We start from the raw sequence: 18315 nt of genomic DNA, 5'->3' as shown, positions 1-18315 counted from the left end.
TACAAGTGGTAAACTGGATCTAAAACTGGCTTGATAATATGAGACAGAGGATGATGTTGGACGGTGTTTTTTTTAATGACTGTAAGCCTATTGCCAGAGGTATCCCACAGGGATTTTTACTAGGACCATTATTTACACAGAGAGGAGGATTCAGGAGTATAATAGGTAAGTTTGATGATGGCACAAAAATTGGTGGCATTGTTGACAGCAACAAAAGTCATCTTTGGATACAGAATTATATTGATCACCTGGTAAATTGGACAGGGCAATGGGTTAATGAATCTAATCTTATTAATTGTGAGGTGGAGCAGTTTGGAAGATCAAACAATGGTAGCGCAAATATCATGAGCACAATATTACAGAATATTGAAGAACAAAGAGACTTTATATAAAGTGCCAAAGATCCTTGAAAGTACAAGTAGTTGTAGACAGGGTGGTGCAGGATACTTGCCTTCATTACCAAAGTGGAGTATAAGAGAAGACTTAGGTTAGGCCACAGCTGGAAAATTGTGACTGGACAGCAGACGACACACAGGAGATACAACGGGATGTGGTTTGGAATTAAATGATTCAGCTATAAGGAGAGACTTGTTTTCTCTGGAGCAGAGGATGTTAGTAGGTGAAACCACTTAACTGAACCTTTCTCTAAAGCAGAGGGCATAGGCTTTAAGAAGCAAGAAAGAGGATCGGTGGAAGAATTCCACCCAGTGAATGATTCTAATCTGGAGCACACCATATAAAGTGGTGATGGAAGCAGTATTCTCACATTTACAAAGCATCTGAATGAGCACTTGATTTGACCAGTTATTGTTATTAAGGATCTAGCACTGGTAAATGGATTACTAGAGCTCGGCACATGCTGATTAGCATAGATGTGGTGGGTTGAAAAACTTTAATCTCTGCTGTACAATCTGATGCTAACTCACAGGATTCTGAGAAAGACATATAATATCTGAGAAAACATGTCAAAGGTGACAATTTAATAGTGCACTCGTCGTTAAATTGTTGTTGATATTTATACACAATATCAACCCTGTGGATACTAGCAAGATAATTATATAGTATCAGTAGTGAGTTCCACTTCTGAGTTGAAGAGCACTCCAATCCTTTTGTTTAAACCCACCCTATTCCCCAACTTTAAGGCATCACCAGTTCATTCTCGGTGCATGGTCATTGCTTACATTTCAAATAAGCCCCACAGCTGCAGTGTTCTTTTCAAACAAGTGACGCACATTTTATGATTCACTACAACCATAACAATTAGCACACTATAAATAAGACAACTCCCTGGGGATGCATTTTCTGATAAAGGTTTTTGTCAAATCTAACACTAGTAATAAATGTGAGGAAGTCTGCTTCATTTCTTTGTGCATAGTCATACAAATATTGCCCAGTCTTGAATATCAACGATTAGGACTTCAATGAGATAATTTTCAGCAATAGGTATTTCAAATATTTTTATTTGGAATGAAAAATGATAATGAGGTTTGTAAAGAAAGCACTTACAACATGTTGATCCTATTTGCTGAATTGATAAATCTTCATCTACACTATAAACTTCTTCAAAAACTCAATCTTTTAGGCAGATTTGTGTAATTTTTTTTAACTTTAATTTACCTTCTCTAAGCTATTTCTTTATTCCTCTCCACACAAAACCACTGACTCTGTTACATTAGGGTCATGCAGCATTGTAGTTAAAATAGTACTCAGAGATTTGGACCATTGCTTGGAAGGCACAGCTTAAATCCCACCACAACAACTGGGGTATTTAAATAGAAAAAGTAATGAATACATGTCAGAATATTAGTAAAGGTGACTATAAAGCCCCAGCTTAGTCACTAAAACCCATCTGGTTCATTAATGTCATACATTTGTGATGGAATCTGCCATCCTTACAGGATCTAGCCTATGTGGTAGTGGACAAGACAGTAGAGATTTGGAGTCTCAACTGCCCTGTAAGGCAGCTCGTTATGTATCAGAAGAAGAAGAAAGCTCTTAACTCCAAATAGAATCATCGGAACGCTGCCGTGACTGTGTTTTTTTAAAGCAGGCTCTCTTGTTTTTACAAGGCCGCATTGCTAGCTCGACACTCAACAGATGGAAAGCGTGGAAAGGAGCTGGCTGGATTCGAACTCGGGAGCCTTTGCTCCAAAGTCCGGCGCTCGTTATATATCCGTCAGGGGCAATTTCTGCCCGATGGAGCCCTCATCTGAAAATGATTCCATTCTACTGGTATCAGTATACCAAAGACACATTTCTTGTGCTTTTTCACTGCACTGTTAGAAAATAAGTATTGATGAATACTTATGGCAAATATTGCTGGCCTAGGTAATCATTTAATAAGCATTTCTAATTGCACAGTTATGAACAGATGGTGAACGTTCCAAAATAGACCGCTCCCTTTATCGCCCAAAACGATATTGAAAAAGCTTTAGCAAGTGCATGTGGGTGTACAGCACACTTTCTGCTCTTCAACTGCAGACCTATGGTAAACAAAATGTGGATCTGGCATCAAATAAAATCAACTCCTTTGTCCTCAATCATAACAAGAAAAGCTTCAACGGGCTTACGTGCATCTGGATGAGCCTGGCAGCACTGTGAGAATCACATTCTTTGACTTCTCCAGTGCTTTTAACACCATACAACCTGCTTAACTAGGGAGTAAGCTCACAAGATGCAGGTGGACACTCCACTAGTGTCCCAAATTACAGACTACATATCCAGATGGCCACAGTATGTGAGATTACAGAGCTGTGCACCAGATACTGTGGTTAGCAGCACAGGGGCACCTCAGGGGAATGTCCTGTGCCCCCCTCCTGTTCACCGTCTACACCTTAGACTTCAGATGCAACTCCGAGGCCAGCCACCTGCAGAAGTTTTCTAATGATTCGGCAGTTGTGGGCTGTGTCAGCCAGGGTCAAGAGGCTGAGCACACAAGAGTGGTGGACAACCTTGTTGAGCGGTGTGGGCTGAATCATCTGCAGCTCGACATCACTAAGACAAAGGGGTTGATGGTGGACTTCAGGAAGGTGAAATCATCTCCATCAAGAGAACCGATGTGGAAGTCGTCCTGACTACAAATTCCCGGGAAATCACCTGGACAATAAACTGGACTGGACTAAAACACAGGGGCCCTGTACAAGAAGGGACAGGGCCGACTGTTCTTCCCGAGGAAGCTCCAAACATTCAACGTCTGCAGCACTACGCTGCAGATATTCTACGACTTGGTGCTGGCCTGCATTCTATTCTACACTGTAGTCTCCGGGGCAGCAGGGAGAGAGCAGATGATGCCAAAAAGATCGATAAGCTCAATGGTTCTGGTCTGGGGGTGGAACTGGATTCCCTGGTGGTTGTGTCTGAGAGGAGGATGTTGCGAAGCTATGGAGCATTATGGACAATCCCTCTCACCCCCTCCATGACAAACAGGGGAGCCCCTTTAGTAATAGGCTGATTCCACTGAGACGCAGCACTGAGCGCCACAGGAGACCCTTTCTCCCTGTGGCTATAAGACTCTACAAATCCTCCTCCTTAAGAATATAAGTATATGGCTTCATTGCACATCAGTATTTTGCACTATTACTTTTTAATGCACATTTTTGCATTCTTTTTCAAACCTTAATGGTTTCATTGAGTGTATATATTTCTGACTCAGCAACCTTGCACAATAATTTCCTTTGGGATAAAAAAAGATTTATCTTATTAAATATTGTTCAACTTCACTAATGTGTGCAACTGGAGAGTACCGTATCATTGACTTATATACCGTAGATCATGGTAGGCCTTTGGACAGTCAGGATTCCAACATTGAAGGCTTCCCGCCCCCAGGTCACATTAGCTTCAGTAAGAGGCAGCTGAACAAGTATGCAGGTAGTGTGGTGGTGCTGGAGAGGGAGGGGGAAGGTGGAATGAGAGTCAAGAGTTAGAAGTTGTGTAATGATGTTCAGCTTCCTGGAAGGGCTGGAACCTGCTCAAGGAGCTTCCCGTGCACATATTAGTAAACAGGTATACGTAAGAACAACACTCAATTTCACCTGCGATTCTCTAAATGAGCATTACTAAGTGAAGAATGTAATTACACATGGATTCTACGTGCCATTCTGCACAAGTGCCATCTATGCCATTTCCAGAGGGGTGCAATTCAATCCATCAACCAGTATAATTACATTCCAGTTCAACACTTTTCATAGATACGAGGCTGAAAATAGCAGAATTGATGGTACTTCTTCCAAACAGAGGAGCATTTTCAATTGCTTTCCCCTTATTTAATGACACAGCAGTTTCTCTTCACTTTTAACAGCAAAACAAACCATCAGAGAGTGGGATATAATATAATTGTGTCTATTTCCATTGGAGGATCAAAATCTATGCCTGATCCAATGGTTCACAGTATGTCAAACACAAATTATGTCAAAGCTCCAAAGAGAATGACGAAAAAAATGTTGCAGTGACCTTCCTTACAGCAAAACTGCCTGTTGAGAGAGGGAGGGGAGAGAGGGAGGGGAGAGAGGGAGGGGAGAGAGGGAGGGGAGAGAGGGAGGGGAGAGAGGGAGGGGAGAGAGGGAGGGGAGAGAGGGAGGGGAGAGAGGGAGGGGAGAGAGGGAGGGGAGAACCAAACATCAATCCTAGCAAGATTGACCAATGTCTGCACCATCGCTTACAGGCTGCTGATGGTTAAAAGCAGGACCACCATAATTATAACAAAAAAAATAAGATCTGACACCTTCCTTTATTTTCTACTTTCTTACCAGGTCTTTACCAATTTGCTTATCACCATCTGCTCATTATTTCTGTCCTTTTAAGTATCTGCCTGCTTTCTCTCAGTTTTTTACCAACATCAATCAAACCAGCAGTATTCTTGGGCATTGTCTGTCCTCTCTTCAAGTGAGTAATCATTAATCATTAATCCACCACAATTTAAATTACCCCGGCCTGGCCACGTAAATACTTCTGCCTGGTTTCAACATTGAGATCATGTGCAGTGTGCCGGATATCCCTGTTACACAAATGCAATTCAGTTCAGTCGGCTGTGTTGCAAAGTATTATTTTAAACTCTAGCAACTTTCGAACAAATAGTTTTTTTTAAAAAAATTAGCAAATAAAAGGTTTATTAAAGAGAAACCAGTGTTCAAATTTGCGAATTTGTGAAACAACATTAAAACATCTTTGAAAGTGCAATGAGTCTCTGACCCGGTTTGTGATTCTCAGTAATATATTTTAAAGAAACCTTAACGCATGTGTGCATAGTTTTTGGAATCATCCTCATTACAAATTCGTAGGACTATTTTTACATGTCTTGGGAATGGGAACTGCTGAGAAAATTGTCATGTTAATTGGCCTCTCCCGTCGATGTGATGCGGCGCCAAAAGATATCAGCATTCCAGATTAGATTGGACAAATGAAGGAAGTCACACCAAAACCGTAAAAACAAAGATAATTAGAACAATGTGAAACTGGTATAAACGGAATGGTGTGACTGAAGTGTTATCACTGATTCTATTAGAAAGGTAGGAACGGGTATGGGGGGAGGTGAGAAGAAAGAGCTAAAGTGGAGGCTTGGTTATTCCACAAGACTGGTCCAATTATCCCCAAACACAGTTCAAATCTACGTCTCTCGATTTCCAATCACCATATGGAATTGAATGAGATAAATTTACATTTATCACCAACTATAAAGCACGACAGGTCAAAGGAAACCAGAAGATTTGGTCCTTTTAAATTCTGCCCAGCTCGTTTCAAAGGGATTTCTCCCAGCCGGAACGCAAAGTAAACTCTTCCCAGAGCGCCGTCACTTACAATCTCGGCGATCATGAGCAGCCCGGGAAAGGTCTTGAGGAAAGCCCGGTCGCAGCTCCTGGCCGTCGAGGCGAACGACGAGGTGTAGGTGCTGCTCGTTGTGCTGATGGTCCGGGGGCGATCTTCCATCTTTGAAAGGACACGGCGCTAACTTTGGAAACTTTGCCCGTGTATCACCAGGGATCGGAGCCGGGCGCCGAAGTCAAAGCTGCGGAAAGTCCATGGTATTGAACCTCGGCGTCCCCGCGACGATGCGGCAGCGGACGGCCGGCGGGCCGCACTGCCCCAGGTGGCTGAGATAACGTCAGGTAAACTCATTCCCCGACGTCTCTACACGCCCCTCCGCAAATGCTAACATTGCTCATCACTTTTTAAAGGTACAGTCTGGCGAATTTCTGTTCGGTTTTCACCTTTTATATTTTAATCCCCTCAGCAGCGAATCTTTTATTGTTCGTTCTGTATGCGACTATATACCATTTTACAAAATCCTCCGGCGTGACCTAGAAATTATGTTCCTGTTTTCTCAGGGAAAATCTACCAGTCAAAATTATGAAAAACATGACGGATATACATAAAAGGTCTTGTCTTTCTCGCGGGATAGGGGTGTCTAAAACTAGAGGGCATAGATTTGAGAAAGAAAATATGACGAAAGAGACCTGAAGGGGCAACTTTTTCACACAGAGGTCGGTGGGTATGTGAAATGAGCTGCCAGAGGAAGCTGTAGTAGTATATACAATCTCAGAATTTAAAAGACATTTTGACACGTACACAGATGGAAAAAGGTTGAGTGGAATTTGGGTCAAATGCAGGCAAATAGGACTAGCTCAGACATGCACCTTGGTTGGCATGCACGAGTAGGGCTGAAGGGTCTTTTTAAGCTGTACAGCTTTTTGACTATTATATGATCAGGTGATTGCATATATGAAGGTGAACTTTGTATTTGATGTCATTCACTGAAGGGATTTTTTTCGTCGGTAGTTTGGTTCGGACTATCCATTAAATCATCCAAATCTGAAAGCCAGAAAGTCAAATCTTGTACACCCTGAATGAATATGTCGGGAAACCACAATGGGAACTTCATGGCATGCAACACCTTTAAAGTAGTGATGTATTACTTCAGTACAAATAAAATTTAATTAAAACCACACTGTTAACAACTGTTGCTTTATAATAATTCCTCAGAATAATTGGGTTAATTTACTAGATCAAGATTAGTTTAAACAAGAAATCCAAAATAAAAACCATTCTTTCATTTTTGTTAATCCAAAACGTGGCAGCGATTGTAAGTGTGAAGTGTTAATGTTGTTTTCAAATAATACTCTGTAGGTTAGTTAGAACATCTCAGGTTGCTACTTCATTTGACCAATGCCTGAAGGAACAGGAATTTCCTTGGAATTAAGATGACCCTGTGGCGAAGGGGAAGGACTGTGAATATGTGCCCCCTACAGCATCCGTGCCCGGGGAGGGTGGGATCAGGAAGGTTTTAAAGCGGGGCCGCGAAGTTCGAATAAAATCTTTTTGTAACTGCAGTTCATTGACTCCGTGTCGTAATTTCAGCGCTGCGTGTATCACACCGCTACAATTGGTGACCCCGATGGCCCAAACGATATTTGGGCGGAAGATGACCGACGCCGCACCCGTTCATGCAGTTTCGTTGAAACTGCCAAGCTTCTGGACGCTGCGACCTCACCTATGGTTCCAGCAAGCAGAAGCCCAATTCCACATTCGGCAGATAACCTCAGAGGACACACGTTACTACTACGTGGTGAGCTCCCTCGACCAGGAGACAGCCACCCAGGTTGAAGAGTTCATACAGTCTTCCCCAGCAGACGGCAAATACACAGAATTCAAAGCCCTGCTCATAAGGACTTTCGGACTCTCACGGCGCGAGCGAGCTGCCCGTTTACTGCACCTGGATGGTTTGGGGGACAGACCGCCATCGGCTTTGATGAATGAGATGCTGTCCCTGGCCGGAGGACACAAGCCCTCCCTCATGTTTGAGCAGGCATTCCTGGAGCAGCTGCCCGAGGACATACTCCTGCTGCTGTCCGACGCGGATTTCAGCAACCCCCGGAAGGTGGCAGCCCGGGCGGACTTGGGGTGGAAAGCCAAGAAGGAGAGTGGGGCGTCCGTCACACAGATCACCAGGCCACACTCCCAGCAGCAAACCAGACCAAGCCTGGCAGCAGAGCACACTAGCCCCAGAGGCAGAGGGTGAGGAGACCAATGAACAGTGGTGCTTCTATCACCAGCGGTGGGGCGCAGAAGCCCGCCGCTGTCGCCCGCCCTGCAAGTTCCCGGGAAACACCTGAGCCAGCTGCCACTGATGGCTACGGCGGCTTTTCATCGGGATAGACTCCTGTATGTGTGGGACAAGCAGTCGGGACGCCGCTTTTTGGTCGACACCAGTGCCGAGATCAGCGTCTTACCTCCGACGAGTTACGACACCCGTAACAGGGCACCGGGTCCCACCCTGAGGGCCGTGAACGGCAGCACGGTAAGGACCTACTGCACCCGTACGGTGCAGCTACAGTTCGGCTCCAGCCGGTTCACGTGGGACTTCACACTGGCCGCCGTAGCCCAAACCACTTCTGGGTGCGGATTTTTTGCGGGCTCACAGCCTACTGGTCGACCTGCCCAGGAAGAGACTGGTCCACACAGAGACCTTTCAGACGTTCTCCCTGGGTGAAGCCCAGTTGCCAGCCCCACACCTCGACTCCATCACGCTGTCCGACAATGACTTCATCAGAATCCTGGCAGATTTCCCATCGGTTCTGGCACAGCAGTTCACGACAGCCATGCCCAGACACAGCTTACAGCACCACATCCCAACACAGGGACCACCCCTCCACGCCCGTGCTCGAAGGCTTCCCCCGGACAAGCTCCGACGGGCGAAGGAGGAGTTCAAGAGGATGGAGGAACTGGGGATCATATGGCGGTCCGACAGCCCATGGGCTTCCCCCCTGCACATGGTGCCCAAAGCGACAGGGGGCTGGAGACCATTCGGCAATACCGCAGGCTGAATGAGGCTACCACACCGGACCGCTACCTTGTGCCACACATTCAGGACTTTGCAGCAAACCTGCACGGCGCACGGATCTTCTCCAAGGTGGACCTCGTCCGGGGATACCATCAAATCCCGATGCATCCTGACGACATCCCCAAAACGGCACTCATCATCCCTTTCGGCCTTTTCAAGTTTCTCTGCATGCTGTTCAGCCTGAAGAATGCTGCACAGACGTTCCAGCAGTTAATGGACGCGGTGGGACGCGACCTGGACTTCGCATTCATCTACTTGGACGACATCCTCATAGCCAGCAGCCGTCGGCAGGAGCATCTGTCCCACCTCTGTCAACTCTACGACCGACTGAGTGAATACGGCCTGACAATCAACCTGGCCAAATGCCAGTTCAGGCTCTACACCATCGACTTCCTGGGCCACAGGATCACTACAGACGGGGCAACACCTCTGCCCGCTAAGGTAGACACAGTCCGCCATTTCCCCCGACCCACCACGATCAAAGGCCTTCAGGAAATCATGGGTATGGTAAATTTCTACCACCGCTTCCTCCCTTCAGCTGCCTGAATTATGCACCCCCTGTTCGCCCTGATGTCGGGTAAGGGCAAGAGCATTACCTGGGATGAGGAGTCCGCCACTGCTTTCAATAAAACGAAAGAAGCCTTGGCAAACACCGTGATGTTTGTGCACCCCAGAATGGACGTCCCTACCGCCCTCACAGTGGACGCATCTAACACGGCAGTCGGTGGGGTGCTGGAGCAACTCATCGAGGGTCACTGGCAACCCCTGGTGTTTTTCAGCAAACACCTGCGACCACCCGAGCTCGAATACAGTGCTTTCGACCGGGAACTGTTGGCGTTATACCTGGCAATCCGGCATTTCAGGTACTTCTTAGAAGGTAGGCCCTTCACCGCGTTCACAGACCACAAACCGCTTACCTGTGCGTTCACGAAGGTGTCTGACCCCTGGTCATCCCGCCAGCAACGCCATCTGTCCTTCATCTCTAAATACAGGACGGATGTCCGGCACATCTCGGGTAAGGACAATGTCGTGGCGGACGCACTCTCTCGCTCTAACATCCATGCCCTTTCCCAAGGGGTAGATTTTGAGGCGCTGGTGGAGGTGCAGCAGGCAGACAAGGAGATCCCTAGTTACAGAACCGCAGTCTCCGGTTTGCAGCTCCAGGACCTCCCTGTAGGCCCAGGTGAGAGGACCCTACTCTGTGACGTCGCCACCGGCCAACCAGATTCCGTCGTCCCGGCAGCCTGGCGGCGGCGCATTTTCAACTCCATTCACAACTTAGCGCACCCCTCCATCAGGTTCGTTTGGCACGGACTCCGGAAGCAGGTCAGTGAATGGGCCAAAACGTGCATGCATTACCAGATGGCCAAGGTGCAGCGGCACACCAAAGCTCTGCCGCAGCAGTTCCACCCCACCCACAGGCGTTTCGATCACATTCATTTGGATATCGTGGGCCCCCTGCCAGCGTCACGCGGCACCTCCTCACTATCGTGGACTGGTTCACAAGATGGTCAGAAGCGATCTCACTCACCGACACCACCTCCGAATCTTGCGCGCGGGCGCTGATCGCCATCTGGGTATCCTACTTTGGTGTACCGGCCCACATTACCTCCGACAGAGGCGCCCAGTTCACCTCCAGCCTGTGGTCAGCTGTGGCCAGCCTTTTGGGGATACAGCTGCACCTCACAACTGCCTACCACCCACAGTCGAACGGGCTAGTGGAGCGTTTCCACCATCACCTGAAGTCGGCCCTCATGGCCCGCTTGCGAGGAGCCAACTGGGCGGACGAGCTTCCCTGGGTCCTACTCGGCATCCGCACAGCGCCCAAAGACGATCTGCACGCCTCGTCAGCCCAGTTGGTGTACGGCGCGCCCCTGGTCGTCCCCAGGGAGTTCATACCAGCCCCAAGGGGGCACGAGGAAGAACCCACAGCAGTCCTGGGCAGACTACGCGAGAGGCTCGGCAACCTGGCCCCCATACCCACTTCGCAGCATAGGCAGAACCCAACCTGCAAACCCAAAGACCTGTAGAACTGTAAGTTTGTGTTTGTACAAAGGGGCTGGCATCAGGCACCGCTACAGTGGCCCTACGAGGAGCCGTTTACGGTGATCAGAAAAAACGGGTCCACGTTCGTGCTGGACGTTGGGGGGAGAGAGGAGGTTTTCACGGTGGACCGACTCAAACCGGCCCATGTGGATGTGGCACAACCGGTCGAGATTCCGGCACCGTGGCGCAGAGGCAGACCTCCCAAACAGGGTCCGGCCCAGACTGTGGACATTGGTGGGGTGTATTGCCGGTTCCGGGGGGGGGGGGGGGGGGGGGGGTTATGTGGCGACCCACTTCCTAGCGCACTCGAACTGGCTCACAAATAGCCAGCGCGCCGGCATTGAGGTCAGTCCCAAAAGGGCGCCAAGTCTGCTTCACCAGCAAGGGGAAAAGCCCACGCGCGGGACAGGACTGTGAATACGTGCCCCCTACAGCATCCTCCAGGGAGGGTGGGATCAGGAAGGCTTTAAAGCAAGGCCGCGAAGTTCGAATAAAATCTTTTTGTAACTGCAGTTCACCGACTCCATGTCGTTATTTCAGCGCTGCGTGTAGCACACTGCTACAACCCATTAAATCTCCAGCAACAAGGAACTGGAACTCTGAGGCACAGGTTCAGTCACCTGAAATCTGCTGCACTCCAGGACTCAGTTAATAATAGATTCTGCATTAGACATACTCAATGACTGAGATTCTTGAGAGGAGAATTCCAAATATTCATTGCCCTCTGGACAAATACATTTCTTATTTCAGTCCTTTGTTTTGAGTCTGTGATTTCTGGTTTCCATATATCATCCTTGTGTATCCCTGTCATGGCCCATTAAGACATCCTCTTTTTCTTCTAAGCTCAAGAGAGTTTTCTTAATTGCTCCTCATTGAACATTTTGTATGATTATAATTGTCCCCTATCTCATTACTCAGATATATTGACCTAGGGAAAGGAACATCTCAAACAAATCATTTATAATGAAATGCTTCTTTACAGTTACTTCCCTCATCTTAATTTCTCCCCTCTTGTAACAAATAATCTATTAGTAAAATATCACTATTTGCTTCAGTCAAATTTATAGAGTTATAGAGTCAAACAACATGGAAACTTTGATCTAATTCGCCCAGTGTTGCCCAGTGAACTTGTCTGCCTAGGTTTGGCCCTTAGCCTCTCCAATTCATGTACTTGTAGCAATAGCTTTTAAATGTTGCTGTCCACTTCAGCCACTATTTCTGGCAGGTCATTCCAAGTATGCAGCATCCTTTGCATGAAGAATTTGCCCCTGATGTCACTTCAAAATTTCTTCCCTCTGTTCTAAAACCAATGCCCTCTTGTCTTCCTCACCTCTGCCCTTGGGAAAAAGACTGTCTGCATCCCTCTGTGTACCACCCATCAGGGTATACAGTATACAGTCTTAGTCTACATAACCTTTCCTTGTAACTCAAGCTCCCAAGTCCAAGCAACATCTGGGTAAATATTTTCTACACTCTCTCTAGTTTAACATCATCTTTCCTCTTACAGGGTGACCAGAACTGTATGCAATACACCAAGTATGGTGCTGTGCATCTTGAATATGTCTTGTGTAGCTGCAACATAATGTCCGTAGATCCCTCTAAGTTGTCATACAAGTTAGTTGGGTGGATACAAAAGCATAGCCATCTATATATTTGCCATTAACACCACTTTTGTTGACAGAACTTCAGATGGTGATGAGGAGGCAAACAGGAGTGAGATATATCAGCTGGTTGAGTGGTGTTGCAACAACAACCTTGCTCTCGATGTCAGTAAGACCAAGGAATTGATTGTGGACTTCAGGAACAGGAAGTTGAGGGAACGCACACCAGTCCTCGTCGAGAGATCAGAAGTGAGAAGTTTCAAGTTCCTGGGTGTCGACATCTCCTGAGTACCCTGGGCCCAACATATTGATGCAATTACAAAGAAAGCACAACAGTGCCTATATTTCATTTGGAGTTTGAGGAGATTTGGTATGTCACCAAAGACACTTGCAAATCTCTACAGTGTACCGTGGAGAGCATTCTAATTGGTTGCATCACTGGTATGGAAGGGCCACTGCACAGGATTGGAAAAAGTTGCAGAACATTGTAAACTCAGTCAGATTCATGATAGGCACTAGCCTACCCAACATCCAAGACACCCTCAAAGTTTATGTTTCAAAAAGATTTTGTTCAGTCGTTAAATTGAGTCTGAGCTCATGGATTCCTGCACACCAAGCTGACTTGTTGGAAACTGCTTCCCAAGATTCCCCAAGGAAATGCGCATTGTTTAAGTAGTATTATCTATCCGTTGTAGCCTCTGTCGTCCTCTCCTTCTTTTACCTTCTGTTTTACCTAACATAGAAAACCTGTCTTCTCATGATTTGAGCTTTTGTCTCCTAGTGAGCAGTCTGGCTGTATTTCTTCAAGTATTGACTTGTTGGGTCTTCTTGCTGTCCAACAAACTCTAAACGCTGTCCTCCGGTATCCAAGATCAAAGATATCGATTCTTTTGTATTCAGTCTTACTAATAGTCCAGCTCTCACAGCCAATAATCACAACTAGAAATACCATAGGCTCAACTATACAGAGCTTCGTAGACAATGTTATGTCTCTGCACTTCAGTATTTTATCTAAATTTGCCATTGCTGCCCTCCCCCAAAGCAAGCATCGTTTAATTTCTTGGCTGTGGTTACCATCTATAGAAATCTTTGAACCAAGGAAGACAAAATCCATCACTGCTTCCACTTCCTTTCCATTTATAATCATGGAGTTAGTAGGGCTGGTTCGCATAATCTTGGTTTTCTTAAATCAGCCTTTGCTCTTTCTTCTTTCACTTTGATTGCAAACTTCCTCAGATCCTCCTCACCTTCTGCCATTGGAGTTGTATCATCTGCATATCTGAGGTCGTTAATATTTCATCCGGCAATTTTGATTCCAATATTTGAGTGCTCTAGACCAGCATTCCTCATGATGTGTTCAGCATATAGATTAAATAAGTAGGGTGACAGTGTGCAGCCTTGTCATACTCCTTTCCCAATCTTGAACCAGTTTGTTGTTCCGTGTTCAGTTCTAGCTGTTCTTGCTCTTCATGCAAGTTTCTCATAAGGCAGGTCAGATGTCTAGGTATCCCCATTTCTTTAAGGACCTGCCATAGTTTATTATGGTCCACACTTTCGAAGGCTTTAGAGTAGTCAATATTTTTGTGGAATTCTCTCGATTTCGCCATTATCCAGCGTACGTTGGCAAATTGGTCTCTGGTGCCTCCACCTCTTTTAAAACCAGCTTGTACATCTGGCAGTTCTCGTTCCATTATATATGGAACGAGAACTCAAAAAGATTGCATCCGTCATTAAGGACCCCCATCACCCAGGACGCGTCCTTTTCTCATTGCTATCAGTAAGGAGGTACAGGAGCCTGAGGGCACATACTCAACATTTCAGAAACAGCTTCTTCCTCTCTACCATCAGATTGCTGAATGGACAATGAACCCATGAGCATTACTTTAGTATTTTTGCCTCACTTTTTGCACTACTTATTTAATTCATTGTCTATATATATACTTGTGGTGATCCATAGTTTTCATTATTACGTATTGCAACATACTCTGCTACTCGGAGGTTTTATTTACACAGAGTGGTAAATGCATGGGACATGATGCTGGGGTAGAGGTAGACGTCGATACATTAGGACATTTAAGAGACTCGTATAGGCACATGGATGAAAGAAAAATGGAGAGTAATGGGCTATGTGGGAGGTGAGCTGTCACAACTTCTTGCTCATAAAGACAATAAGAACTTAGTGTCCTGAGCCCTGTGGACCTCTGCGGCCTGCCGTAAAGCATTGGGCTTCTCAAGCATACGTATTTACTAATTGTTGTCCTAACAAGAGTTGTTAAGCCCTTGTGCTTTCTGTTCGACCTTGTCAAGTTATCTCTGAGTGGCACGGGTTTTGTACTTTCTATATTTATTTAATATGGACTCCTGTTAAGTTTTTTTTTTGCAGAGTCCTTGTGATTAGAATGATGTTTTACATTGTCACTCAGTCATGCCATCAGTTGGTGTTCCAATGTCTCAGCTCTTGTTTCCGTCTCTACATGGGAGTCTGCCGTTCCTCCACACTTAGGTTCAGTTGCGGTCAGTGCTCACCATGACAGAGTCTGCCTTCGCACCTGGGTTCAGTTGTGGCTAGCATGCACCATGACAATAAGGCCTTAAGACATAGGACTGAATTAGGCCATTCAGCCCATTGAGTTTGCTCTGCCATTTAATAATGGCCGATTTATTACCCCTCGCAACGGCATTCGCCTGCCTTCTCCACGTAAGTTTGACACCGTTAATAATCAAGAACCCATCAACCTCCACGTTAAATGATTTGGCCTCCACAGCTGTCTGTGCCAAAGAATTCCAAAAATTCACTACCCTCTGGTGAAAGAAATTCCATGCTAATTGTGCTGAATCAGACTCTGTCTCTTCAAATGTTGGTAGATCCTGTATCTCAGAATCTCCTCCAGCAATTTAGCCACCACTAATGTCAGACTCACTGGCCTGTAGTTTCCTGGCTTGTATTTATTTCTACCCTTTTTAAAACATCAACCACACATCAACCTGACGAAGGGTCTCGGCCCGAAATGTTGACTGCTCATTTCAACGGATGCTGCCTGACCTGCTGAGTTCATCCAGCTTGTTTGTATGTCTTGATTTGACCACAGCATCTGCAGTATACTTTGTGTTAACCACTTAGCAGTCATCTGGAACTTTACCTGTGGCCAGACATAAAGCAAAAATCTCTGCAAGGATTTCCACAATTTCTTCTAGCTTTCCACAATGTCTGAGAATGCATCAGGACAGGCTGTGGGAATGTATCTAACTTCATGCACTTCAGAGCTTTATCCCTGCTAATTATGTGTGGTCACAGATGACAACATTCATATTTCCATAATTTTCTCCAATAAAAACCGAATGGAAATATTCATTAAAAATCTCACCCATTTCCTTTGGATCCACAGTTTTGTCTCTTCTGTTTTTTCTAATCACACAGTTACATGCTACACTGTAGTGGTCCACTAGCCTTGTACCTTGCTTAACATGTCAGTCTTCACATGTAGGTGCGAGGAGCTCATAGTCTTTCTCCAGGTCCTTTCTTTTTTCAGGAAAGCAGCATCTGTCATCGGGACTCAGCCTCCCCCCACCCTAACCAAGACATGCTCTCTTTTTTGCTGGTGCCATCAGGAAGAAGGACTGGTGCCACCAGGTTTGGGAACAGTTACTACCCCTCAACCATTAGGCTCTTGAACCAAAGGGGGTAACTTCACTCACATTCATTTGCCCCATCATTGTAACATTCCAACGACCAATGGGCTCACTTGCAGGCACTCTTCATCTCATGTTCTTGAAATTCATTGCTTATCTGTTATTATATTATTAGTATTATTATTACTCAACAAATAAATGGACAAATATGTTTTTCTGTTACTTATTTAAGACCTAAAAATAGATAAAGAGAAACCAATTAAATAAGTAACAGAAAAACATTATATTTGTTCATTTATTTGTTGAGGAAAAAGATCCAATATGACATGTATTTGTTGGGAAAAGTATGTGAACCTCTGGGGTATTGCCTTCTACAAAAGCTATTTGGAGTCAGGTGTTCCAATCAATGAGATGAGGTTGAAGGTGTGGGCTGTGGAGGTACCCTGCCCTATAAAAAAGACACATAGAAGTCAGGTTACTGACAGAGCCCGCTCTTCTCAAGAAACATCGGTTTACATGCCCCATACCTCAATCAAAAGAACTTTCAGGGAACCTTAGAAGAAGAATTGTAGATGTGCATGAAACTGGAAAAGGCTACAGAAGCAAAGACCTGCGTGCTTATCAGTCCATGGTAAGAGAAATTCTCAACAAATAGAGGAAACTCAGTACCGTTGCTACTCTCCCTAGGAGTGGGCATCCTGCAAAGATCAGACCAAGAGCGCAATGTACAATGCTGACGGGGGTGAAAGAGAACCCAAGGGTAACAGCAAACGACCTGCAGAAATCTCTAGAACGTGAAGTCTCTGTTCATCTGTCCACTATAAGAAAAACACTGAACAAGAATGTTCATGGAAGGACACCATGGAGGAAACCACTGCTATCCAAAAAAAAAATGCTGCATGTCTCAAGTTTGCAAAAGACCACCTAGATATTCTACAAAGCTTGTGGGACAATGTTCTGTGGACAGATGACACAAAAACTGATTTTTTTTGGCAGAAATGCACATTGCTATGTTTGGAGGAGAAAGGGCACTGCACACTAACACCAAAACCTCATCCCAGCTGTGAAGGAGCATCATGGTTTAGGGCTGCTTTTCTGCCTCAAGGCCTGGACCGCTTGCAATCATTGAGGGAACTATGAACTCAAAATTGTATCAAGACACTTTACAGCAGAATGTCAGGGTAACAGTCTGTCACCTGAAGCTTAATAGAATTTGGATAATGCAACAAGACAGTGATCGAAGAAGGGCAAGGGTAAATCAACAAGAGAATGGCTTAAGAAGAACAAAATTCATGTTTTGAAATGGTCGAGTCAGTCTTGAGCTTAATCCTATAAAAATGTTGTGGAAAGACCTGAAGCAAGCAGTTCATGCAAGGAAGGCCATCAACATCCCAGAGTTGAAACAGTTTTGTAAGGAGGAATGACCTAAAATTCCTCCAAGCCAATGTGCAGGACTGATCAACAGTTACCAGAAATGTTTGGTTGAAATCGTTGCTATATAAGGGAAGTCACGTCAGCTACTGGAAGTAAAGGACTTGTATGAAGATCTGATCACATTTTAGGTCCTATTTGTGCAGAAATAGAGAAAATTCTACAAGGTTCACAAACTCTCTAGCTCTTCTGTACACTGCTAAAATTTGTATATTATTATTAGCTAGTTGAACTACATTCTGAACAGTACCAGTCAAAAATGGAACAAACCCTGTCAAACATTGGGAAGTTTTCATCCTGGTCTTTTTCTTCAAAAAATATTTCTTCAATATATAATTTCATAGAGTTAATATCAATCTACTCTACTATGGAATTTGATATGCTTAGTCATTGGAAGGTACCTCTGCAGCACGCATTTGCTGTGCTTGTTACTCCCACGCTGAACAAAAGCCTATTAACTACTCCAGAAGGTTAAATAACATCTCTATTGCATCTTGTGCCACAGTTATTTTACCATTCCTTTTTGTATGACTTATACATACATGCATTTTATCAATCATCCGGATTCATTAGGATTGTTTTTAATAGCCATAATAATAGAGGTCAAGGAGAGAGAAATGAGGCCAATTTAAAAGAATAGGTCCTATTCACTGCAAATCAATTAGAAAAGTCTGTCATTTACTGACAGGTCAGTAGAGGTTATAATTAAAAACCGTTGGAAATTAAAAATAGTTTTTGCCTTCTTATGCTCTTGTAAAGATGTCACTTTGTTAT

At 45.1% G+C, this 18315-nt stretch overlaps 2 protein-coding genes across 2 annotated transcripts in view; one reads left to right on the top strand and one right to left on the bottom strand.

Moving 5' to 3' along the window:
• The window catches only part of LOC132395537 (CKLF-like MARVEL transmembrane domain-containing protein 8), a 58576-nt gene extending 52503 nt beyond the window's left edge, over window positions 1-6073 (bottom strand). The window contains exon 1 of the mRNA XM_059972303.1: window positions 5794-6073. Coding sequence (XP_059828286.1) covers window positions 5794-5922 — 129 coding nt within the window. The 5' untranslated portion in view covers window positions 5923-6073. The remainder of the gene's footprint in view (window positions 1-5793) is intronic.
• The window catches only part of LOC132395534 (uncharacterized), a 32595-nt gene continuing 20250 nt past the window's right edge, over window positions 5971-18315 (top strand). The window contains exon 1 of the mRNA XM_059972298.1: window positions 5971-6101. The gene's annotated coding sequence lies outside the window, so the exon portion shown is untranslated. The remainder of the gene's footprint in view (window positions 6102-18315) is intronic.

This window comes from Hypanus sabinus, chromosome 6 (genome assembly GCF_030144855.1).
Source record: "Hypanus sabinus isolate sHypSab1 chromosome 6, sHypSab1.hap1, whole genome shotgun sequence".
In the NCBI taxonomy this organism is placed as follows: Eukaryota; Metazoa; Chordata; class Chondrichthyes; order Myliobatiformes; family Dasyatidae; genus Hypanus; species Hypanus sabinus.
The sequence above is the reverse complement of the archived record's forward strand: the minus strand, read 5'-3'. Positions and strand labels throughout refer to the sequence as shown.